The sequence below is a fragment of the Chiloscyllium punctatum genome, chromosome 14, assembly GCF_047496795.1.
Source record: "Chiloscyllium punctatum isolate Juve2018m chromosome 14, sChiPun1.3, whole genome shotgun sequence".
NCBI classification, from domain to species: domain Eukaryota; kingdom Metazoa; phylum Chordata; class Chondrichthyes; order Orectolobiformes; family Hemiscylliidae; genus Chiloscyllium; species Chiloscyllium punctatum.
This window is the reverse complement of record NC_092752.1, coordinates 39,193,459-39,220,268: the sequence shown is the minus strand read 5'-3', so window position 1 is coordinate 39,220,268 and position 26,810 is coordinate 39,193,459. Positions and strand designations below refer to the sequence as shown.

Sequence of the window (26,810 nt, the reverse complement as noted above, 5' to 3'; positions counted from 1 at the left end):
GCTGATAACCTTCTGATCTGAATGGTGAGACTGCTGCCACTTGATCAGCCACTGATACAAAGTACAAATAAGCTGTTTGGAAATGAGCTCAATATAATGGATTCAGAGTTGCATGTGTTACTTGTTAATTTCAATATAAAGGGTAATATTCCCAAGATCATTTTGGCAAAAGTCAACAGATGCACTTGGGATTGCTTAAAATTATTCTAAAATATACACTGGATGCATAATATTTGGCATTGTTACAAATGTATTATATTCTATTCCTGGTTTAGTTTCTCTCATTTCCAGTTTCAGCAAACTGAAAATGCACAACAAATAGTTGGAGTAGGGGTCTGTTAGCTCAATTTGCTGGAAAGCTGTTCTGGGATGCACTGTGATGCCAACAACTTGGGATCAATTTCTGTACTGGCTGAGGTTACCATAAAGGAGTCAACTTCTTAACCTTTCCCTTCACTGAGATATGGTGACCCTTCAATTAAACCATCACCAGTCATAACTGTAATGAGAGAGCAGCCGTATGACCTGGTAGAGCTCCGGCATCTTTGCCTTTAGTTTGCGAATTGTTTTCTTTGTATTTATGAGGTATTATTATTTAAATGAATGTTATTTCCTTAGTTTAACAATTAATAGTAATGGGGAAAGTTAGTTAGCTCAGTTCGCTGGACTGCTGGTTTACGAATCAGAGTGACGCCAACAGTGTGGGTTCAGTTGCCACACGAGCAGAGTTTACCTTGAAAGTCCAGACTTCTCAACCTTACCCTTCATCTGAGGCATTGTAGCCCTCACGTTAAATTCACCATCAGTTTCTAATGCGAGAGTATCTCTACGGTCCTCTGGCATGATTAGATTAGATTCCTTACAGTATGGAAACAGGCCATTTGGCCCAACAAGTCCACACCAACCCTCCGAAGAGTAACCCACCCAGACTCATCCCCCTACCCTATATTTACCTCTGACAAATGCACCTAACACTACAGACAATTTAGCACAGCCAATTCACCTGACCTGCACATCTTTGGATTATGGGAGGAAACTGAAGCACCCAGAGGAAACCCACGCAGACACAGGGAGAATGTGCAAACTCCAATCAGGCAGTTGCCAGAGGGTGGACTAACCACTGAACTACTGTGCCGCCCATGATGGTGACTTTACCATTACAGGGATGATAAAAATAGAATAAAAGCAAAATGTGCTGCAGAAAGTCAGCACATCTGGCAGCATCAGTGGTGAGAGAAATAGTTAATGTTTCAAGTCTAATATCATTTTTCTTTTCCAAACCTGATGAGACTTGAAGAATAGGAATCATTTAGGGTGTAGGTTTGCTCGCTGAGCTGTAGGTTTGATATCCAGACGTTTCATTACCTGGCTAGGTAACATCATCAGTGGTGACCTCCAAGTGAAGCGAAGCTGTTGTCTCCTGCTTTCTATTTATGTGTTTGTCCTGGATAGGGTTACATACATCAAAGAAGTCTCAGAAATGACAGCCAGACTACTAAGACCCCTCGGAATCCTAGTAGCACACAAACCCACCAACACTCTCAAACAAAAACTAACAAACTTAAAAGACCCAGTACAACCCATGGACAAAACCAACATCATCTACAAAATTCTGTGCAAGGATTGTCACAAACACCATGTAGGACAAACAGGAAGAAAGTTAGCCACCAGGATACACGAACACCAGCTAGCCACGAAAAGACACGACCCTCTCTCCCTCGTAGCCCTACACATGGATGAAAAAAAACCACCATTTCAACCGCGACAACACATCTAACCTGTGACAGGCTAAGCAAAGACATGCCAAAGAATTCCTAGAGGCCTGGCACTCCAACCACAATGCCAAAAACAAACACATAGATCTAGATACCATCTATCAACCCCTCAGAAAACGAACAGGAAATGACATCACCACAAACCCCAGGAACCCCATCCAGGACAAACATATGAATAGAAAGCAGGAGACAACAGCTTCACTTCACTTGGAGGTCACCACTGATGATGTTACCTAGCCAGGTAATGAAACGTCTGGATATCAAACCTACAGCTCAGCGAGCAAAGCTACACCCTAAACCTCAACCTGAGCTACAAACCTTGCAATAGGAATCATATTTGAATTTGAAAAATTAACTTAGTTTCACTTTATTTCTTTCTTCTTTCTCCCTCCTCTTAGAAGAATCACAATGGAGTGTTTTTCTGCATGGATACTGCCAGATATCCTGTGTTTCTGCAGCACTTTGTTTTCATTTGAGATTTCCAGCACTCAGAGTTTTTGCTTCTGTAAAGTTTCTCATCTTCTGTTAATGGAGATGCGTTTTCAGGCAGATCTTTTAGACCACAGTGGGGAGCCCCTAAGCTTAATGGACCTTTCTCCCTTGGGGTTATTTATGGATAGAAAGCAGTACCTGTGGGCATTCCTGCCAAATTAAGAGCTGAGTTTATCTGCAGCAGATCTTCAAAGCTTAAATGCTGCTGTATAGAAATGCAGGCAGCTTGCAAAGCTAGATTTAGAAAAATATCATCCCACTTCTCCAGCCTCTGCAAGACTGCTTTCACAGGCTGTGCCTACCTGAATAAACTGGAGATACCCACCACTGATTTTTGGATGACTGGCCTTTGTTGCATTTCTCTGTTAAATGTTCAAAGGTCACAAATGGAAGGAGGTACTTTGTCTGTCTGATTCGAGGATACCTCTCACTCTTAGATGGAAAAAAAGAACAGAATAGGTGCAAGAATTCAAATATTTAGTGAACATAATATCTACAGATTGAAAGTGCAGCAAAAAAGTCAGAAATGAGAAATGCTATGTGTAGCAAGAAGGCAGTTGCAGAACATAGAGCTCAGGGTTTCAGACAGAGAGCAACAGATGGAGTCACTGTGGTGGCATTTGTCAGACTGAAAGTTGAATGGGTAGTTTGTTCAGAGGGGTGGTGTAAATGTCATACATTGATAACATTTTCAACAATCGTGGTCCATTCTGGATACTGTTGGGGGAGATGGTTTCTCAGCAAAATACAGCCATCACCACTAGTGAGCTAGCTGTACAGGACAGAATGGAAAAGAGTGGGATAGCAGTAGTGATAATGGTTTGATTAATTAGGTTACTCCCAGTACTGTGTGCCAGTGAGTAAAGAAACAGGATAAGAATTTGTGGCTAACAAGATGGTGTGGGATGGAGAGTTTCAAATTACTGGGGCACTGGGACTGGTTCTGGGATTGATTACATCCCTTGCAAGCTGGACCGGCTGCACCTGAACAGACTTAGGACTAAGTTCTTTGTGAGGAGTTGTGATAATGCTGTTGGTGAGGCTTTAGACTAAATTGAATGGACATGGGAATCAGGGTGCACAAACCACTGATAGTGCTGGAATGAAGGACAGTAAGTTGATAAGTTGAGTAAGGGAATCAGAGAATAGTATTAGGGTGCACAAATCACTGGGAGCTGTTCCCCCCCCCCCCCCCCCCCAGTCCAAAGATGTGCAGGTCAGGTAAATTGCCTGTCGTGTTAGATTAGATTACATTACTTACAGTGTGGAAACAGGCCCTTCGGCCCAACAAGTCCACACTGACCCTCCGAAGAGCGACCCTCCGAAGAGCAACCACCCAGACCCATTCCCCTACATTTACCCCTTCACCTAACACTACGGGCAATTTAGCCTGGCCAAATTCACCTAACCTGCACATGTTTGGACTGTGGGAGGAAACTGGAGCACCCGGAGGAAACCCATGCAGACACTGGGAGAATGTGCAAACTCCACACAGACAGTTGCCTGAGGAGGGAACTGAACCCAGGTCTCTGGCACTGTGAGGCAGCAGTGCTAACCACTATGCCACCATGCCGCCCATTAGTCAGAGGGAAATGGGTCTAGGTGGATTATTCTTCGGAGGGTCGGTGTGGACTGGTTGGGCCGAAGGGCCTGTTTCCACATTGTGAGGAATCTAATCTAATCTAATCTAATCAGTTAATAGATGGAGTCAGAGTAAGGGAAAAATGATACATTGTAATTCATATATTTACTGTTCATGTTTGTAAAAGCACGAAGTATAGCATTGGAGGGTAGTCTCCAGTATTTGAGAGAGAGGATGACTTAGAATGTCCCAGAGCATTGCAAAGGTTGATTTGGCCAGAATTAAAGAACAAGAATGGTGCTGTTGTGCTACATAATGTAGTCTGCACACCAGCAAATAGTGTTCAGGAAGATTTGTCTTACACAACTATGTGTCACAACCAACATACTGATGCACTCCCAAATAAAGGAAAATCTCAGAGATTCATTAAATCAGATAGTGTAAAAGAGGCCCATTGAGTTTGCACTGACACATGAGAATCACCTGACCTTCAACCTAATCCCATTTACCAGCCTTGAATGTAATGATGTGCCAAGTGCTTTTAAAGGATGTGAGGCAATTTGCCTCTACCACCCTCCCAGGCAGCACGTTCCAGACTGTCACCACCCTCTGGGTAATAAAGCTTTTCCTCTCATTTCCCCCAAACCACCTGCCCCTCACCTTGAACCTGTGTCAGCTCATGACTGACCATTCAACTAAAGGAACAGCAGTTCTTTATCCACTATCCTCCAATTTTGTACATGCAAATCAGATCACCCCTCAGTGTTCTCTGCTCCAACAAAAGTAACCTAAACCTATCCAACCTTTCTTCATAACTTACATTTTTCTCTTCCTCTTCACCCCTTCCAATGCAATCACATCCTTCTTGTAACGTGCAGATCAGAACTACATGCAATATTCTAGCTGTGGTCTCACCAAGTTCTATATACTCCTAACATGCCTTTCATGCTTTTGTAATCTATAATTCATTTGATAAAGGCCAGTACCCCATATACCTTTTTCACCATCCTACTAATATGCCTTGCATTATCACGGATCTATAGGCAAACACTCAAAGGTTCCTTTGTTACACAGTATCATGCAGTTCATTGAATACTTCCTTGTCAAGTTACTCCTATATAACATGTCTCCAAAGCAATATAACATATGTTGGGATGTTCCAAATGGAAATCAAACTAATTAACTTTCAAAACAGCCCTTTAATACTGTGACCCTCATTAATAAATTAAATCTCTAATTGAGATAATAATTCTGTTTCCACTGTTATTTGCTGCACTCTAGAATCCCTTGTTTTCAAGGTGCTTTTGACTTTGTGATTAATAATTTAGATCCCTTATAGAAGTAGCTGTGGACATTCTACTCCTCCTGAGAGCACAGACATGGGTCATCTCTTCTTTAGGATTTCTCAACTTCGAACTCTGACCTTATAAAATAAGCTTGTTACCTTTTGAAATGGAATTAACCCATGTCTGTTTGTTTTGCATTTGTGTTTTAGACATTTACCTCTCATTCCAGTTGCAGTTTATTTAAAAAAGAAATTTGCAACAGTGTTCAGTTCCATTCACAACCTCCTAGATAATGAAACTGCATTTACAGACATGCAGCAAGACCTGGGCAATATGTAGGCTTGGATTGATTAGTGCTGAAAATGTGTTGCTGGAAAAACGCAGCAGGTCAGGCAACATCCAAGGAGCAGGAGAATCGACGTTTCAGGCATGAGCCCTTCTTCAGGAATTGATTGATTGATTGGATTGATTAGTAACAAGTAATATTCGTGCCAAACAATGACCAAGGGAAAATCTAACTGACTCTCCTTAACAATACTACCATCCGCCACTGTCACTATCCAAGAAGTTACATTTGATCAGAAAGTTAACTGGACCAGCTGTACAGGTATTCTGGCTGTGTGAAAATTCAGGCTGATAGTTCTCTGGCAAGAAATTCATCACCAGAGTCCCAATGCTTGTCCATCATGTATGATGCACATGTCAATATTCTCCACTTAAATGAGTGCCACTCCAATAACAAAAACAGTTTGAAGCTAGATGGGACAAAGCTGTCTGCTTGTTTGTCAACACCTCCACTCCTTCACTATCTATGCATAATGGTAGCTTTGTGCATCATCTACAAGATGCCCTGCAGCATTTTGCTGAGACAGCTATGGCAGTACCTTCAACAGCAATGCCTAGACCTGTGACCTCTAACACCTGCTATATTTCTGGCTGATGGCAATACTGAACAAGTTCAGTCCCAGAGAGAGAACTGGTTTTACAGACATATTATTTTTGCAATTTGGTCACTGATGGTCACTCACTGTATTTCAATGAGACTGCTAATGTATTTTTAATAAAAGAGCATCAAACATAATGTAAATTCTTTTTTATGCCTTTAAGGTATTTTGGAAAAAATCTTATTCGGCAAAAGAAATTCAGGCCTTTTCCCCAGCCATAATCTGTACAGGCACTCAATCCCACTGAAGTATCACTCCTATCATGACTTTCAAATGTGCTATTTCACTTGCACATTTGCAATCTTTTCCATTTGAGCTTTAAGTACATTGGCCAGATTTGATTCTCTCTGTCTCCCTCAGATGCAAAAGTATAGGTAACCAATTGACTTTTGTCACTGAACCTTAAAAGAAACTTCAGGTCTTTCCCATCCTTTCTCCTTGGACTAAAAACAAACTGAAGACTTCTTTCCAGCCAAAGACACCCACAAAATAAACATTTTCAGCCAAGATAGTTCCACAAAGTTCAAAACAGCCTTTTTGTTATTATGACTTCTCGTCTAAGGTAACATGCCAGTGATCAGTGCCCATCTGTTTCTGTAGATTTTAAAATCTCAACTTTATAAACATTCAGCAGATATTTCTTCGGTAGCTAATCAAATTATTTAGTTCAAGTCACAAGTTTTATTAGAAGTGATAGTTGAATTCACTAATTAAAACCAATTTTCTGAACTGTTAAAAAAGAAAACAGGTCCTCTTCACAGAACTACACCAAATATCTATCTACTATTTTAATGTACTTCAGAATCCAAAATTTGAAATGATGATATGTTGTAAATCTTTATCATGCATTTCAACAAATTAAGGGCAACACAGTTATGGAACTCTATCTTCAACTTTCTGTCCAAGTCATATACTTCTCTGACTTAGAACATTTTTATTGTTCCTTCACTTATCACAGTTTTAAAGTCTTAGAACCTCCCAGCCCTACGTGTGTACCTGCATCCCCTGGTTTGCAGCAGTTCAAGGAGGTGCTTCGCCACCACCATCTCAAGGACAATTGGTGATGGGTAATAAATGCTGACCATGCCAGCTGGGGACACATCTCAATGTTTTTTATTACAGGAAGGTGGGCAATCAAGCATGTTGCCATTTTCTCTAGAAGAGACAAAGATATTGGTGGAAATTCTGTGATCACTGGTAAGGTGACAGGATTTGATGTTGATCTGAAAGAAATCTATCCACAAAGGTCTAATGGTCTCTGTGCTTTAGGCTTAACTTTTAATGTTATTTTGCATTGTCAACAGGCAGTTCAAACAACCAGCAATAGTGATGTTTAATACCATGTTACAGAAGGTGAAAAACCTTTAATGTTAAGTTGAAGTTTAAAAATAATGCAATTTTCAAAAATAAAGTTGGCAAAATTGTTTACCATGTTCTTCATATCAACCATTCTTGCCGTGTTTACCTTGGAGCACGTTTTTCTTAGCTGATCCATATTTTCACGTAATCTGGATTGAAAAATTGCATTCAGGGCTTTCATATATGTACTATTGTTGATGGCCAGAGTTACTGTTTCTGTTTGGAGTGGCTGAAGCTGGTCAACTCTATTTAATATGGCAAAATCCCTGGTGTGAAGACAAGTCTTAGAAAAATGCATTTCAGATTTTCTGTATCTTATGTTCCCTTTTTTTTTGTTCAACAGAGACTCAAAGTGAGTTTGAGTGATGCATAGCAACTATAACATGTTGCTATGACTCACACTATACCATAGTAAACTTCAGCAAAGCAAATCATAAAAACAATTTCTCTGGTTAAGGACAATAAGTGCTGGAGTAGTTTAGCAGGTCTAGAAGTATCTGTGGAGAGAGAAACAGTTAGCATTTCAAGTCCGATTTAACTTATTATCAGAACTGAACCTGCTGTTTTTATTTCTAGTTTTCCAGTATCTTATGCACTTAATGGTAAAGTCCTAGGGAGTGTTGATGAAGAAAGAGACCTTGGAGTGCAGGTTCATAGCTCCTTGAAATTGGAGTCACAGGTAGATAGGATAATGAAGAAGGCGTTTGGTATGCTTTCCTTTATTGGTCAGAGTATTGAGTACAGGAGTTGGGAGGTCATGTTGCGGCTGTACAGGACATTGGTTAGGCCACTGTTGGAATATTGCGTGCAATTCTGGTCTCCTTCTTATTGGAAATAGGTTGTGAAATATGAAAGGGTTCAGAAAAGATTTAAAAGGATATTGCCAGGGTTGGAGGATTTGAGCTACAGAGAGAGGCTGATCAGGCTGGGGCTGTTTTCCCTGGAGCGTCGTGGCTGGGGATGACGTTATAGAAGTCTATAAGATCATGAGGGGCATGGATAAGATAAATAGACAAAGTATTTTCCCTGGGGTGAGGGAGTCCAGAACTAGAGGGCATAGGTTTAGGGTGAGAGGGGAAAGATATATGAGACCTAAGGAGCAACGTGTTCGCGCAGAGGGTGGTATGTGTATGGAATGAGCTATCAGAGGAAGTGGTGGAGGCTAGTACAATTGTAATATTTAAAAGGCATATGTGTGGGTATATGAATAGGAAGGGGTTGGAGGGATATGAGCTGGGTGCTGGCAGGTGGGGCTAGATTGGGTTGGGATATCTAATCAGCATGGACAAGTTGGACTGAAGGATCTGTTTCCGTATTGTACATCTCTATGACTCTCTCTGCAATATTTTGCTTTTATTATTGTTTTGGTTATAATTTGATAATAAGTAATTATTAAATATATCACTTGGGAATCTTGAGTATAATCAGCTATTGTATCTCATGACTCAATTTTTAAAACTCATTTGTGGGACTTGGGCATCGCTAGCTGGCCAACATTGATAGCCCATCCCTCTTTACCCTTGAGAAGCTGGTGGTGAGCTTGTTGTGGGTTTACCCACAATGCCGTTAGAGAGAGGATTCCAGCATTTTGACCCAACGACTGTGAAGGGACGGCGGTATATTTCCAAGTCAGGGTGGTGAGTGGCTTCGAAGGGAACTTGCAGGTGGTGGTGTTCCCAAGTACCTACTGCCCTTGTCCTTCCAGATGGAAGTGGTCGCAGGTTTGGAAGGTGCTGTCTAAGGATCTTTGGTGAATTTCTGCAGTGGATCTTGTAGATAATACACACTGCTACTACTGCGCGCCGGTGGTGGAGGGATTGAATGTTTGTAGATGTGGTGCCAATCAAGCGGGTTGCTTTGTTCTGGGTGGTGTCAAGCTTCTTGAGTGTTATTGGAGTTGCAATCAACCATGCAAGTGGAGAGTATTCCATTACACTCCTGACTTGTAGATGGTGGGCAGACTTTGGGGTGTCAGGAGGTGAGTTACTTGCTGCAGTATCCCTAGTGTCTGACCTGATCTTGCAGCCACTGTGTTTATGTGGTGAGTCCGGTTGAGTTTCTGGTCAATGGTAACTCAAAGGATGTTGACAACGGAGGATTCAGTGATGGTCATACTGTTGAATGTCAAGGGGTAGTGGTTAGTCATCTCTGTTAGTGGTGGTCATTGTCTGGCATTTATGTGGCGCAAATGTTACTTGCCACTTGTCAGCCCAGGCCAGGATGTTGTCCAGATCTTATTGCATTTGAGCACAGATTGCTTCAGTATCTGAGGAATCGCGAATGGTCCTGAGCACGGTGCAATCACAATTATGTTATAGAGTGTGATATATTATCAGTCAAACCCACTCAAACATGCATTGAATGTCCTGCCCTTGACATTTTTTAATGCAAAGTTATGCAAAGTAGTACTCATAACTGCAAATACAGCTGCACACAATAAGCAAAAAAAAAGTCCCATTGTTTTGTTGTACCATTATGGTTACCTTTCACTGCACACTGTAATTTATGGAGTCCAGAATGCTTGTCACCAAGTTATTACTGGATTTTGGAATTTTATGGATTGTAGAATAACATTAGAAAAGCTCAACTGTTATATAAATGACTTGGATGAAGGAATTGAAGGTATGGTTGTTCATTTTGTTGATTATACAAAGATAGGCCGGAAAATAAGTAGTAAAGAGGACAGAATGTTATAAAGAGTATAGATAAGTAAGTGGGTAAAGATCTGGTAAATGGAGGGAAAATTTGAAATTGTTCATATTGTAGGAATAACATCTAAATCAGGAGAGATTGCAGACCAAGGAGATGCACAGGGATCTGATGTTTTTGTATGTGAATCACAAATATTTAATATGAAATTACAGCTAGTAATTTGGAAAGATGATAGAAGGTTATTGTTTATTAGAAGGGGAATCAAATACAAAAGAAAGAGAGGTGATGTGTCATTTATATAGGACAACAACTAGCGTGCTTTGTAAAGTATTGGTCATTTGGAAGAAAGTGGATATGTTGGCAATAGTCCAAGGAAACTTTATTAATATTTGAAATAGGTAGATTGTCTTATGATTAGAGGTTGGACAGACTAGACTTGTACCCTCTGGAGTTTAGAAAGATGAGAAACAAGTTGATTAAAACACTTAAGATCTGGATGAGTCAGAGCACTGTGAATGAGAAATGGATGTTTTCTCATACACTAGAATCTAGAACTAGGGGCCATAGCTTCAAAATAAGAGGTCATCATTTAAGATAGATGAGGAAAGATGTTTTCACATTGTTTTTGGAACTCCTCTTCAAAAGATGGTGGAGCGATGTCTTTGAATATTTTTGAGATAGATAGAGGTAGATATGCTCTTGATAAGTAGAGGAAGTAAGAGGTCATCAAGGGCAGGCAATAACATGGAGTAATCTGCTTAGCAAAGGTGTATTGATCCATCAAGGGAATGAGCAGCCTACTAATTTGTATGTTCATACATATGGTCCAGTGACAATTTTTGGAACCTGATAATTGGTGACATTTGAAATGTTGAAATAGTGAAAGGTAACGTCTGACTTCTGATAGTGGTGGTCCATAACTGACTGCTTCTTTTCTTTAACACTAGTCCTTTTACTTGGCATACAATATTGGATATCACTGGAAATGTATAACTTGATGAGCCCAGATTATTTGAAATTGCAGTGCTTTTCTTGCATATTTTCTTTTAAATCTGTTAAACGCATTATGACTTTTAAGTTTCTGAATATTCCTACAAACTGTAGTTCGTCCACAAGTTGATGAATTTCACAATGCCTGTTTACTAATACAGTACGTCTTCATAAATTTACAGTTCTTTTTATTATTGATGTGGTTACCCTTAGTGTTGTGTTGTATTATGGTCAAGTAATTAATCATGTTTAATAATGAGAAAAAAGTATTTTACTGAAGTTCAGCTGATGAGTTTGAGTATTTTGAACAAATTAATGAAATGTTACAAAATATATAGATCTGCACACTAAGGGGTCCACTGTTTGAATAGACGTTTGTGCATGAATGTCTATATTTCATTTGCTCTCTTTTTATTTTCTTGCTTTCTCTACAACCATCTTGCTTAGGCTGGAGGATTTTCCAACTTCACCTACAAGTACAGTCAAACAAGAATTTCTGTATGTCAAACTAGCATGATTTCAGTTTGCATTTTTGACTAAGTGGAAACACTAACAGAACTCTTTCTAATTTAGCCCAGTATTACGTCATAATATTATGTTAGAACAGTTCTAAGGATGTATTAATTTCCTCAAAAGAATGAATATTTTACTTTTAATTTGTGCATGTATATTTTAATGCCTACTGTTCATTTACCTTAAATTAGAAAACAGACAAATTTATGATTAATGAATAATTACAAAAGCTTTTGTGGTCTTCATAGCTTCCATAATGCTGAATTAACTAACTTGTAGCTTTGCAAATTTAAACATTAATTTTTCTACCATGTATATTTTTCTATACTTAGAAAACCTTTGGTTTGATGCTACAGATTACTTTTAACTGAAGACAGGAATTACTTGATTGAACTGGTGAACTTAGAAATATGTAAATCCAACATAAATTGAATGCAGATAGTATTTAAACATCACAGGATATTGCTGTTCTCATATTTAAATGTTGTGTTTCTTTTATTTGTTTTGAATTTCTGACTTAGTTTCTGATTTTGGGTCATGAATAGTAAACTGCTTTGGTTTAGTATCATTCTATAATATTAGAAATAAATAGAATCATAGTTCAACATGAGAAATATTGACTGGAAGTGAAAGCTATGGTGTATAGTTTCAGAAATCCCATTATAGAGAGAGATTCTACAATAAATAAAGTAAGGAAGGTGTAGAAATACTAGGGTACACTCTGAGTTACAATTGCTCAGACTTGCTGTTTTGTTTCCTGTAGCTGAGAGAAATCTTCCAAATTTTCAAATACTGTTTAAGAAAGTTTATAATGTGAATAGTAATTGATTAATTTTACTGTTCAGAAAACCAACAACAAGAGTACAAACATTTAAAGTTGCTAATTAATGGGGAAGTGGGAAAGAACTAATTTTCATAGAGGATGGTCAGAATGTGGAATTCTCTGGCACGTTGCCAATTTGTTGCTCAAGCAAAGTTCATTAATTTTAAAAAAAAAAGTCATTGTTGAAAAGAGTAATATTGAAATATGTTGGGATCAAGCAGGAAAATTTGATTAGGTTGGATGTTTAATTTATCAATAGCTTGACATGATAAATGAATGATCTGTTTCTGTGCTGAAGCATTTTGTTTCTTCATGTTTGACATTTTCAATATTGTTGGCAGATGAATTTTGATGAGTTGTGTTTCTCTTTCTAGAACGGTAGTTAAATGCAGTATTGCCAAATCTCAGGCTCTTTATAGTGCCCAGAGAGGATTGAAGACGAACAACACAATGGTTATAAAAGTAGGAGCCATTAGTATCAATATCCCACAGCATCCTGCCACATTGCACAGTATGATGGTTCGCAGTTCACATCAGCTCTCCAAGCAGATTTCTGATCTCATTCGTCAACCATCAACAAAGTAAGTGTTTCACAAAAAAAAACCATAAGGTTATTTTATGATTGTAAACTCATGGAGAGGTTTGGAAACCTTGGCTGAAAACCAGCAGCTTCATACAAATGAGTTAAACATAACAAATATGTGAATTTATTTATGTGCATCCAAAATGTAGACTTAGTTCTTCAAAGGAGCAGCAATCCCTGTCTGAATACCACTCTGTTCCTATTTTCCTGTGCCCCAACAAAGCTTTGCATTTTGGGTCAGATTTTCTGGTCTCAGCATCTTCAGAATGGTCTTCTTGCATTAGGATTAGGATAAGCTCTTCATGTCCTGCTGATCATTGACATGATACAAAGACAAACTTGCTTTTTTAAGGCATCAGCTGCCTTATCCTGGTAAGTATTTTGACACACTGAAAATGTTTGTGACATGTAAGCAGTTTTGATATTTTAGTGAATGAGTTATGAGGGAATGAGTGGGTGGCTATGTAGGTACATCGGTGGGTAGCTTGACAACTCGGTTTGGTGATGGGTGGGTAAGACTGCAGCTGGGGAGGGTGCTGAGGTCAAGCTGAGTCACTAGATAGTTGGGTCATATTGTGAGAGATTGTCAGGTTTGAGGCTAGTCAGTTTCAGTCAGGGAGTTGGTGGGCAGGTCAGGAGGAAGAGGGTGGCAGTATGGAGAGTGCTGTGCCAATGTATGATTGACAAATGGATAAGTTGCAGATTTTCCAAGGAATTAAGTTAGGATTTTTCTGTCTGAAATTTCCTGGGTAACTATTCAGTTAGTAACTCAGAGTCAAAAACTTTCTTAGAAAGTCTTAGGGAACAAGAGTGTTAACAAGGGGAACAAGGTTGAATCTTTACAGGCAATTCTCAGTGAGTTTGTGCTTCCACAGGGTTCCAAAGTGCATCTTAGGTTGTATGTCCTATGTCTTTGATCTGGAGACCCAAAGATAATGGGCTATTCGTTTCTGAAAGAGTTCTAGCTAATTTGAATTAATCAATATGAACTGCTTGCACGCTCTCCCTTGAACCCTGTTCCATAGATTGACCTCTTGCTGAATGAAATATTGTTCCTGCAGATTGGATTTTAAATTTAATTGCCCAGCACCAGGGTCAGGAAGAAAATAATGGACTCTGGTGCTTCTCCCATTTACAGGCCCCTTACTCCACCTGTCTATATTGTGCAACCAACTCTGCTTTAGATTAGATTAAGATTAGATTCCCTCCAGTATGGAAACAGGCCCTTCGACCCAACAAGTCCACACCAACCCACCGAAGAGTAACCCCCCCCCCCCCCCCCAAGATTCATTTCAATACATTTACCCCGGACTAATGCACCTAACACTATGGGCAATTTAGCATGGCCAGTTCACCTAACCTGCACATCTTTTGGAGTGTGGGAGGAAACCCACGCAGACACGGGGAGAACGTGCAAACTCCCACACAGACAGTCGCCCGAGGCTGGAATCGAACCTGGGTCCCTGGCACTGTGAGGCAGCAATGCTAATCACTGAGCCACCGTGCCACCCCTTCTTAGGTAATACTAATTCCTTTTTTTTTGGAGGGCTCTTGAAACTTTCTTGAGGGCTGCTTCATAATTTTCAGATGCCACTTTTTGGTTTCTGGAGCTCTTTTTTACATTCTCACTAACTTATTTATTAGATAATGCAAACACATAATAGCAATTCCTTTTATACTGGAGTTAACATTAGATATTTGGAATCGAACAGAATCAGAGGAACTAATCAATTTCCTTAATTATCAACCTTCGATAAAGTCAAAGCGCGTTACTGCTTCAAAAGGTAAGCATTAACTTCCGACACAAAACAGTATTTAAATTGGCTCAAGACCACAGGCAACAGAAGTTTGGTTTTTCAAAATAACTAATAGTTCTACACAAAAAAGCGATCTCCCTGAACATATTCTGAAGACTGATTAATTGATTAAGTCAACAGTTAGTGTTTCCTTCGCATTTCTAAAAACCTGGAACATTTTAACCAGGCAGTCGCTGCACTATTTACAACATCTTAGATCTCACTTACAGACTTAAATTTAACAGTTGGAACTGTTGATCTCAGTAGCATCTACTGCATTTCACCCCAAACAGTAGCTCCTGATTTTATGCACCATTAAGATAGAAATCCCACATTTAATTTCAAATTATCCAGGTATCCTTGTTATTGAGTATTCTGTTGTTGACAATTTTAAAATGGTTCCTTCTCCTTTCCAACTTCCTCTGTCCCCACCTTGCAACTGGTCCCCTCCCAATCAGCTTCCTCCCTTTCATCCCAATACAGCTTTCTTCCTGGTCCCTCACTTTTTTATTAAACTTCTTCCCCCAACCAATCGAGACTCCTACTTCACCCAGTCGCTTTACACCGCTTCCTTTCCCTCAATCCTTTGTAACCTCCTCATTACCCCATCACAACCACTTGCAGTTTCCTCATTACCCTAGCACTTCCTGTCTCCTCAATTCCTCACCCCTTGCAAACTTCTCATTGCCTCCCACGATTCGCAGTCTCCTCGTTTATTCTGCCATCTCATGGAGTCTCCTCCTTCCCCTGCACATCCAGTTCTTCCATCCTCCTCCTTTACCCCCACATCCTTGCAGTTTCCTACTTTCCTCACCTTATCCCTACCCCTTCCTGGCAGGCCTATTGATAGCACACAGGATAGAGAAAAACCTGAGATTGGAGGAGCAACCCCTCAGAATCTCTCTCTTTCGCATATGGGGATGATCTCATTCTGGTCATGGAATGGAGCAATTCTGCCCAAGCCCAGCCCTGCTGAACAAAGGGGCCCAGTGATTTAGCGCGATGTGCGACATTCTGTACTTGGCCCTGCTCAGCACAGGTTGTATCATCTGCGTCTGTAGTTCAAGTTCAGGAATATAACAGCTTGGCATGATACACAATGTCCAATTTACCAACATCCTAAAAACATGAATCATGACACTTTTTTCCAAAGTTATAATCAATCTCTTCATTTATTCTACAAAAGACCAAAGGTCAAAGTCATCTTTTTCTCTTGAGTTTGTTTTACTTACCAGATGTATGCAAAATTTCTGAAATATATTCATGCTATTTTTGGGAAAGAATTGATTTAGTTTGAATGAGACGGCACTCAGTGGCCCTTGCTACCTCCTATGGGAACTTGTTTCAAGATTTCCCAGTTTCACATTGCTTTCTTGTAAATTACTTTTGAATTTGCTGCTTGCAGTTCTATACAAAAAGAAGTGGATTGTCTTGATCTATGTTATCTAGTTCCTTTCAAATCATTAAAAAAAAACGCAAATCGTATCACCTCCCAACTTTCTCTTTTCCACTGATAATTTTCCCAGTTCTTTTATTTTGCTTATTGTATTTCAATACCTTTATCTCCTCAATCTTATAGGTTGTTCTCAATAGCTGTGATTTCCATTGTTGGCCTGTGGGAAATAGGACTGAATACAGAATTCCAAAGGCAGTCTCATCAATAATCTATACATAGCAAGGTTTACTTCACTATTTGGATCGATATTGTTCTTTTCATAGTAGCAACATCTGAATTATGTACTCATTGTCAGTCGAGCACAATTGTGCTAACATCAAGTTATAATTAATCAAAATCTACAAATCTTTCATTTCCCATATACAGTTGACTCTTCTGAGATTTTTGTTTTATTGACATAGAACAGTATAGCACAGTAACAGGCCCTTCAGACCACCATGGCTGCACCAACACAAAACCATTCTAAACTAATCCCATCTGCCTGCATGTGGTCCGTACCCCTCTAACACTTGCTTGTTATGTGTTTGTCTAAATGCCTCTGAAACGTTGCTGTTGTATCTGCTTCTACCACCTTCCCAGGCAACGCATTCCAAGCATGTGCCATCCTTTGCATAAAAAAACTTGTGTTGAACATCTTAAAACTTTCCTTCTCTCACCTGGGTCTGGGAGGATTGGTATGGACTTGATGGGCTGAATGGGCTACTTCCATACTGTAAGGATTCACCTTGGCCCCTTGTATTTGTCATTTCTTTCTGAGGAAAATAATACCAACTATCCCCTCTATCGCTGCGCCTTGTGATTTTACTACTTTCATGTTGCTTCTTGGCTCTGACACTCTAGCAAAAGCAATCCAAGTTTGTCCAACCTTATTGTACAAGCCCTTATAGCTAACACCTATCCAGTCAACATCTTGGTTGCCTTCTTTGTAGGCTCTGTGCAATCTTCCTGTAGTGTCGTGACCAGAACTGCACACAGTACTTCAAATGTGGTCCAACTAAAGGGGTTATACAGCAGCAACATGCCTTGCCAACTCATATACTCGCCCAACTGATGAAGGCAGGCATGCTGTCTGCTTTCTTTACTACCTATCCACTTGCGTTGCCACTTTCAGGGAGCTGTGGACTTTCATCCCAAGAATTTCGAGTGCTCCTAAAGATCCTGCCACTTACTGTGTATTTTCCTCTTGCATTTGACCTACCAAAATGCATCACCTCATTTGTTCAGATAAAACACCACCTACCATTTCTCTGCCCAACTTTTCAACTGATCTATATCCTGCTGTATCCTTTGACAACCGTCCTCACTATCCACAGCTCAACCAATTTTCGTTACTTACTAGTCAGACCATCCACACTTTCATCTAGATATATGTTGTCGGCAGCAGAAGTCCCAGTACTGTTCCTTGTGGAGCACCACTGATCATAGACCTCCAGTCGGCAAACCACTCCATCACAGTTACCTCTGTTTTCCATGAGCAAGCCAATTTTGTGTCCAATTTATCAACTCACAGTGAACTCCATTTGATTTAATCTTTTTCATCAGCCAAATATGAATGACCTTGTCAAATGCATGTAAAACATTTTTGGTTTATCTATGCTGAAATCCGTTTGCCAGCTAGGCATCCGGTTTCCCATGGTATTTAAATCTTCCTGTAGCTTCCCTGTTCTGCCTTTTGTGCATTTGTTTCTGTCATCTTCAAATTTAGCTTCTGTTCTTGTGGAAACTTTTTGAAGATATGTTTATCACTGAAGTTATAAAGCTAAACAGTCAAAGCTATGATTTGTGCCATGGGACGTTGTTCAAGTTATAGACATTTCTTTGACATAACAAAATAGACCTGAGTGTTGATCAAACTATCACCTTGATAAACTGTGTCGATGCTTTGTCTTTTCCTCCTTCCATTTAATTATTATTGTTTGTAATTCTCTGTTAACCATTTCAAAATGGTAAACAACTAACTTTTTATTTGGTTACTTCCTGAACAAAATCAAGAAGGAAAAAAATCTATTTAGAACACACATTCCCATGGCATGTTTTATCAAGTTTGTGCACTCGTATGCACACAGGAAAATAGGATCGTTCCACAGAAACAGTTGGCTAAAGTTGTATGCTAAAACACCACAGAACACACAGAGGGATCTGGGATTGCTAGTTGAGGATTCTCTAAAGGTAAACATGCAGGTTGAGTCAGTGATTAAGAAAGCGAATGCAATGTTGTCAATTATCTCAAGAGGGTTGGAATATAAAAGCACCGTTGTGCTACTGAGACTTTATAAAGCTCTGGTTAGGCCCCATTTGGAGTACTGTGTCCAGTTTTGGTCCCCACACCTCAGGAAGGACATACTGGGCACTGGAGCGTGTCCAGCGGAGATTCACACGGATGATCCCTGGAATGGTAGGTCTAACATATGAGGAACGGCTGAGGATCCTGGGATTGTATTTATTGGAGTTTAGAAGATTAAGGGGAGATCTAATAGAAACTTACATGATAATAAATGGCTTGGAGAGGGTGGACGCTAGGAAATTATTTCCGTTAGGCGAGGAGACTAGGACCCGTGGACACAGCCTTAGAAGTAGAGGGGGTAAATTCAGAACAGAAATGCAGAGACATTTCTTCAGCCAGAGAATGGTGGGCCTGTGGAATTCATTGCCGCAGAGTGCAGTGGAGGCTGGGACGCTAAATATCTTCAAGGCAGAGATTGATAAATTCTTGATGTCACAAGGAATTAAGGGCTACTGGGAGAATGCGGGTAAGTGGAGTTGAAATGCCCATCAGCCATGATTGAATGGCGGAGTGGACTCGATGGGCTGAATGGCCTTACTTCCGCTCCTAAATCTTATGGTCTTATGGTCTTAGAAAATAGAAAGAGCAGAAAATCTTTATTTGCTGTGTAGTTATCACAGTTGTTTCTGAACAGTGCCAAGCAGGGAAAATCTACTTAGGGCCCGCATTTGGGATGGCGTGTACTATTAAAATTTGTGCACTTGTGCAATCACAGCAGAAAAGGATCTTTCCACAGGCACCTTTGGCTAAAATTGTATGCTGAAACATCGTATAACATAAAAGGAATAGAAAATATATATTTTGTCATACACTAATCACAATACTAAATGATGGCCAGAATTTTTTTAAAAGCTGCACACAAAAGTCAGTCATTTGACTGTGACCAGCATTGAATTTCCAGATAATATTTGTTGAGGCTTTTGTGGACATAATGGCTGATCAGATGAGAGAGAGAATAACTGTTTCCAGTCTGAAAGCCTTAATAGTAATTTTTTGAATTTGCATCTGAAGTGTGTGAAAATGGTGCAACACTCTTCCAATTATTTTCTGAAGTAAAATTACCCTACGTATAATAACAATGATCACTGGTTCATATATAATTTTGATCAGTTAAGGTCAGAATTTGAAAACTTGCTTAAGTGGTTTCACGATAATACTAATAGTGTAGAAAGAATCAATATGTGAATAGCAATTCAAAAATAATTCTTCTGTATTAGTATGTGTTAGCAGTCACTTCTGTTCAAGAACAAAATCATTAAATGTTAATATTTAGACAATACTCAAGTATAATTTTCTTTTTGTGTAGTGTACCAATGACAAAGGAAGATCTCTCCACTCCACAAACATGTGAGAAACCTGTTTCAAGTGTCAATCAAACACCTGTTGAAACAAATGAATTTCCTCAGCTGCCAGAAGGTTTGGAAAAGAAGCCAATTGTACTTAAATTTAGTGCCTTATTGGATGGAATTACCATTGGTGCAGCACTACTGCCATCTCTCAAAGCAGAGTACAAAATGGGCAGGATGAAAAGTCATGGAATGACAGGTACTAGTGTGTAAATTAGCACAAAGTGAATGGCTACAGTCACTGTGAACTATGAAAATTGTTAAAGTTTTGCATTAAATGAATGGGAATCCTAAATTGGTTTGATTTTTTCAACTTAATTTTGTAAAATTTATCCAAATTCTTGGCACTGGCATAAATGAATGCTGACATGTTTAGTAATTATAAATGTATAAGTTCTGATTTCAAAATTTTGCTTTAAGGGGCTATTTTTGATTTCATTTTCTTCAACATGGCTGTACATCTATTCATTATCTTTTTGTTGCTGGAGAATGGTTGAAATGTAAAGCTGTATGAGCTGAGGAATGAAGGAAATGTATGAAAGGGTTTGTGATTACCGAGACATTTGGAATGAAGGTGGTCCTTGTTGCTCTCTGGTAAGAAAATTGTTGACTAAATGGTGTGCCATAGATTCCATGTATTTATCAGGAAGAGTTTGTTACAAGTTGTGATAGATGACATTTGAAGAATTCTGTTGTTAAAATGTGCTCTTCCAATCATTAGGAGCCCAAACTAGATTCACATTTGAGCTGCCCAATCACAAGCTACGTTTCCAGTCCAAAGTGACACCTGTTGATATGGCAGCGTTACCTCCGTCAGCCAGCCTTAACCTACCACAGGTCACCATGTCCGGAGAATACATCATGGAGGAACATGAGAGTTACCCAGACAAATCCTGGAATGGGGATGAGTTTCCGTTGAAACAAGGCAATTATCTGCAGGGGAACTATTTACGCTGTGTTGCTGAGGTATAGTAGAAGTCAGCAAATACAGCTGATACCAGATTAGTAAACTGCATGGAGAATTAGGAAAAAAAATAATTTTAATGGTTTTCCTGTTTTTCATAGGTTGGTTCTTTTGAGCACAACTTGACAACAGATCTTTTGAATCAATTGGTCTTTTTGCAGAAAGTTTTCATGAAGGAGGTTAATGAAGTTATTCAGAAAGTTTCTGGTATGTTTTAAAAAAAAAACTTTCAATTTGAAATTAGCTTTGAAAACAATTTGACTTGCTCATGAAGATGTTCTCATCCTTTTGAATATAATCACAAAAGGTCTGTATATTTTCTTTCTCTGTTAAGAACCTTGAGGCATTCTGGCTGTTTTAAAAGCAGGATGTAAGGGCATGTTGTTTGCCACGAATGTTATGAAAGTTCCAAAATTAGTGTATTTAATTTGGCCTTTAAGGGAAAATGAATTCAAGCATTTAAATTATTTTGTTATTTTCTGTTTCCTTTTAATTTCTGTTTTGTCCTTGTCAGACGACTAAGAACTAGATAATTAACTGACATTGATGATTTTTAAAAATTATTTGTTATTTTTATGAATGACACCAAAACTCACTGGGAAATAGTCTTGAGATATTTGCTCTGTGCTATTGTGCTTCAATAATCTTTGTTTAACTCTGTCTTTTTAAGTGTCAAAGTGTCAAATATAATACTGCAAAACTATTTAGTAATGCTTGATCCAGGGCAGGTAACTGTTTTAAAGATATTTGCACTGCTATTGCAGTGGATGGCTCAATTACCCAGCTGAGTGGGGACATATAGGGAAGCAAGCAACACTAGTTAACATGTTGAGTTACTGAAAGATGGGATCTGTTCATGAATATTTCTTTAGCCATGGCTTTCTCTTCCATGATTTCATCAGCCCATCAACAGTACCTTGAATTAGTATATTTGAAATGAAAACTTTGTTTCACGTGCATCCCTTTATAAGGAATGTTAAAAATTAACATTAGAAAGCATATTTATAAAACGTGTTTATTTGCAGGAGGGGAGCAACCTATCCCACTATGGAATGAACATGATACATTAATGGATGGAGAAAAGCCAAAGATTCTGTTGTATTCTTTGAATCTGCAATTTAAGGTAATAACTTTAGTTACAATAAAATTCAGAGAAAGTCATGGAAGCTATTATGTGATAACGAGTTTTGCAAAGATTTGTAGTTCTGGTTGAGGTTCTGGATGTAGGTTTGCTCGCTGAGCAATGAATCTTCTAGCTAAGCGAGCAAACCCACTTCCAGAACCTTAACCTACAACCTATTATGTGATCCACTTTGCAATCCTTTTGAAAAGCTATCACCTTCTGTAAGTAAATTTCAATTAATTAATTCATTCATTCTTTTAACACATTCATATTGGGCTGGATAGCAAGAATTAGGAGACTTAACTTGACCCTCCTGCTTCAGTTGGCAGTGCACAGAGGGATTGGATTTTCATCATGTGGGGTGCGGGATGCAAGTGCAGGCGACAGCCATGCCGGCTGGAAAAGAGTTTAGAGGCAGTAACGGGCTAATGGATGCTGGTGTGAATTGCTTAAAAGGCTTGTCTTGGGAAACCTCCAGCCCATGCTTTGGCATTTCCAAGCCCATTCAGCCACTGTAGAGAATCAGTGAAGCCTTAGTAACAATGACTAGTGACTCAGCCCAGACATTCATTAGAAATAACTGAGCATCAGGGTAAGCATTGCTTTATTGTCAGCTCAGGCATTCTGATTTCTTCTACCAATTGCATTTTATTTATTTACACAAGGTAGAGGTTTCAAGTGCATACAGTTTCTGCTGTTGATATTTTCAATGGCTTAGGTGATTGACAATATTACTGTCCTGTGGTGAAGACTTTCTTTTAAGAAAATGGAAAGATAAGAATTACTTTTTTTTAAAACTTTTTAAACACTACTTACAGTTGCTATAGTTTTCTAAATAGTGGGTGACCAGGCACAAAGGTGTAGTATCTGGGTATGGGAGAGTATGAGAACCATGCAAAATAGGTTGGTGGCTTATCATGGAGTTTGAGGGGCAATGCGGTATTGGGTAGAAAAACGTACTGTGGCATGGGAGCATGGATAAGATCTTTTGAACGTTGATGCAACAGAATCTGTGACATATGTAGCCATACATCCCAAAGACTAGTGAATTGTGAATTAGTATATCCTTGCGGCTGTTTGCAATAAGCTAAGTACTGACCATACACAACCAACCAACACCTGCAAAACTCACAACATGGTATCCAACATAAGATGTGATATTGTAATTGAAAAGGATTTACTGAACAACCCAAATGTGCTTAGAATTACACTAGTAACCAGTTTAGGGTTGTCACTCAGGTTTCAAGTTTAATATATTTGCATTTGCATTTTCTGGAAGATAGATTAATATGGAGAGCTTTGTTTTTTTATAAAGAACAATTTATGCACTTTGTGCCTGTTACAGCTCAACGAAACAGAGCCATTCTTTTGTACCTTTGTCAGGGATGTTGTTGGAGCTAATAGCCTTTGTCGTATCCTGTGCCCTCGCCTGTTTTCTTGATTTCTGTTTTGTATTCTTTCATGGATGTGGCCATTGCTGACTCCACTAGCATATATTGCCGACTCCACTAGCATTTATTGCCTATTTCTAATTCCTGAGGGGGCATTTTGCTGTGGGTGTGGAGTCACATGTAGGGCAGACTAGGTAAGGAAGCCGAATTTCCTTTCCTGAAGGACATTAGTGAACCAGATGGGTTTTATGACAGTTGACAGTTAGGCCTGTTTTTTTATTTCCAGATGTTTATTAAATACAGATTTTATTATCTGCTGTGCTGGGATTCGAAACATGTTCCCAGAACCTAGCATTCTGAATTACTAGTCCAGTGACATTAGCACTATGCCACTGCCTTTCTACTTGGAGTGCATCAAATTGTTTGAAGAATGCCATCTGTAATGCTGAGGAACTCGGGAGGAAGCTGTTGTGGATCGGCATTTCTTGCTGAAGACAGATGCAAATGCTTCAGCCTTGTCTTTTCATTAAATGCTGGACTTCCCCATATTTGCAGATGTGATACCCTTCTTAGAACCACCACCTCCTGTTATTAGTTAGTTGTTATTACTTGTCCACCATTGATCACAACTGGATGTAGCAGGACTGCAGAGTTTAGACCTGATCCATTGGTTCTGGGGTCACTTTGACCTGAATATGGCCTGATTCATTTCTGGAGTGAAAAGGAAACATGCTTGTGAAGACAGAAGCTCCAAGCTGTAAGTGATTTGAAATCTTGTCTTTGTTGTGGGAAATGAATCCATATAAAGATGTTGGGTCAAAAACTTGAGATAGTACAATATAATGGTACTTAATAACTTTTTTTGGAATATTTAACAAATCAGTCTTTCATAATGAGCCTTTCATTTTAATAACCAATGTGTATGTGTAATGTTAGCTTCTTCAAAAATTTCTCTCTGACTCCTTAGAGTAGCACATAGCATTTTGTGATCGTATCAGGGTCTCCACTAGACACTTTTGCAAATCCCAGTAGGACTCCATATCAGATTTTTCAATATTTTTCAACTTGAATTTACATGATAAAAAGCAGTGATTAGTAGAATACTTACTAGGTACTGGAAATAATATTCTGTGATGCATGTAGTTTGTTTCTTGAGCTGCTTCTTATTGAAAAATATATATGCTACATTGACTTTTGATTGATTTTGCATTTTTGGAGTTATAGAGCAAATACTTTAATTGATGTTGCATTTAAAGGTGAATTTATGACCTGCATATTCCATTTCGATCAAATGTTGGCAGTGTTAAAATTCATCAAGAAAGTATTTAAGCCAATACTATAAATATAAATAAATGAAAATTGAGAGCCAGAAAATGGTAACTATGTTGTGAATTCTAAAATCTGTGTACTGTGTTCATTTCTTATTTAGGGCATCCAGGTTACAGCAACTACCCCTTCAATGAGAGCTGTAAGACTAGAGACTGGATTAATTGAACTGGAACTTTCAAATCGTATCCAAACGAAAGCTCAGCCTGGTGCAGGTCGTAACAGCAGCTATCTGAAATTGTTTGGTAAATGTCAGGTTGACTTGAACCTGGCATTAGGACAGATTGTCAAGCATCAGGTATATTTTACCACGTTCAGAATGTTAACTGTATTACAATAAATTGCATTATATTATAGTGCATATGTATTGACATTAGAAAATAAATTGTTTTGATCATGAATCGTGAATATATAAAATGTATTATTCCGCCCATCCTTCTTTTAAAACTATAAAGGTTTTCTAAATTGCTTAATTCTTTACACGTATTCTTGAAACGCGGATATCACAGTCTTATTTATTACCATCTATAATTGGCCTGAGAAGGTGGTAGGATTTGCTTGCAGATGTTAATCCCGTGATATTAGTTATGGGTGAAAGGTCTTTAAAGAATACTTTCTTCAAATGATGTTCATAAGCTCTTTGGGTTTATATACATTTTCAGAAATAGGATTGCAGATGCTGGAGAAGTCAGAGTCGATTTGGTTCCAGAAATGGAATAGGCATCGGCAGGTCAAAGTGACTGCAAAACCAACAGATCAGATGAAGGGATAAGCCTGAAACATTGACTCTCTTGCTCCTCAGATGCTGCCTGACCTGCTGTGCTTTATATACAATCATTTTCATTTTTTAGTTGTTTGTTGTTGATAAATAATAAAGCATAGTGGCATTTCAGCCTGTTCTGCCAGCACGCAAAATGCCAGAATTATTGAGGTCAGTTTCAAGACATCTTGATTGGCATTCATTGCAACCCTGAATATTTACTCTTTCCATCACTAACCCAACATATTTGCAATATGTACCATCTGCGCAATATTCAGCATTTCTCCAGGCTTCTTGGACAGCATCCACCAAATTCTTGAACTCCAGCATTGAGGATAAGAAAAAGAGCAATTATATGGGAGCACTGAATTCTTATTTGAAAAAAAAATTGCCATTCCTTCATTGTCGCTCAGTCAAAATCCAAGAATTACCTAGCCAAAACTACTATAGGTGCGCATTCATTACAAATTGCGGTGGTTCAAGAAGGTTTTTCACCACATCATCTTAAAATTAATTGGGGATAAAAAATAACTGCTGGTCTTGCCAACAGCATCTATAGCCCATGACTGAATGTGGGGGAAGCTTATGTAAACCAGATTAGTTGGTCCTCCACTCCATTGCAATTTAGAGGGGTATTGGTGCAGCATAATCATGGTTACTGCATTTGGAAAAAAATTAAAATGCGGTTCTCCACAAAATGGTGAAAAAAGGTCAAAATACAAGTGAGCATAATTGATTTACAGCAATTATAATTGTTATTTAACAGCCTAATTCAGAGGTTAAATAGTATTCTACTGGACTCTATCTATTAGCAGAAAGCTACCTCAGTAGTCTTCAGTTGCTAATATTATTACACATGGTCACCTCAGGCAGCATATTCCACAACTTTCCATTGCTTGTCTATCCAGTGTCCTTATTCTTTGCTTTTAATACCCACACAGTTTTGAAATTATGTAAAATGTTTAATTAGCATTCATTTTATCTGTACCCTTTTGAATCTTTGATTTTTCACACATTGCAATCTTCTATCCGATGCATATATTCTTTGCTTTACACATCTCTGCTTATAATCTTGGTGTCGGTATACTAAATTACCCCTGTGCACACATACTGGTATTCCCACTATGCATTGATAAAATGAACTATACACACGCAGTGAGTCTATACCAAATCACTAATACCTCTTCTCCTTTTAATTATTTAAGATTTATTTTGCTTTGCTTTGACTCTGCTGGTGACATCAATGAACTAATCAGTGAATGGTCTGATTAGATTTTTTTGACCGTGCACTTCTTCCCCTTTCGTATTCTTGTGACCTTACATGTGTTCATTTTAAATGTGTCATTTGTCAGCTTGTTTAGTTGC

General features: G+C 38.8%; 1 protein-coding gene across 7 annotated transcripts in view; it reads left to right on the top strand.

The window, feature by feature from the left end:
* The window catches only part of kiaa1109 (KIAA1109 ortholog), a 427,165-nt gene that overhangs the window by 287,749 nt on the left and 112,606 nt on the right, over positions 1-26,810 (top strand). For 6 of the 7 annotated variants that reach the window (XM_072584210.1, XM_072584207.1, XM_072584208.1 and 3 more), the window contains exons 49-55: positions 11,528-11,578; positions 12,791-12,997; positions 19,842-20,080; positions 20,603-20,847; positions 20,947-21,052; positions 21,871-21,968; positions 24,789-24,983. In XM_072584210.1, the coding sequence (XP_072440311.1) occupies positions 11,528-11,578; positions 12,791-12,997; positions 19,842-20,080; positions 20,603-20,847; positions 20,947-21,052; positions 21,871-21,968; positions 24,789-24,983 (1,141 nt within the window). The remainder of the gene's footprint in view (positions 1-11,527; positions 11,579-12,790; positions 12,998-19,841; positions 20,081-20,602; positions 20,848-20,946; positions 21,053-21,870; positions 21,969-24,788; positions 24,984-26,810) is intronic. The other variant, XM_072584206.1, reaches the window with a different exon arrangement.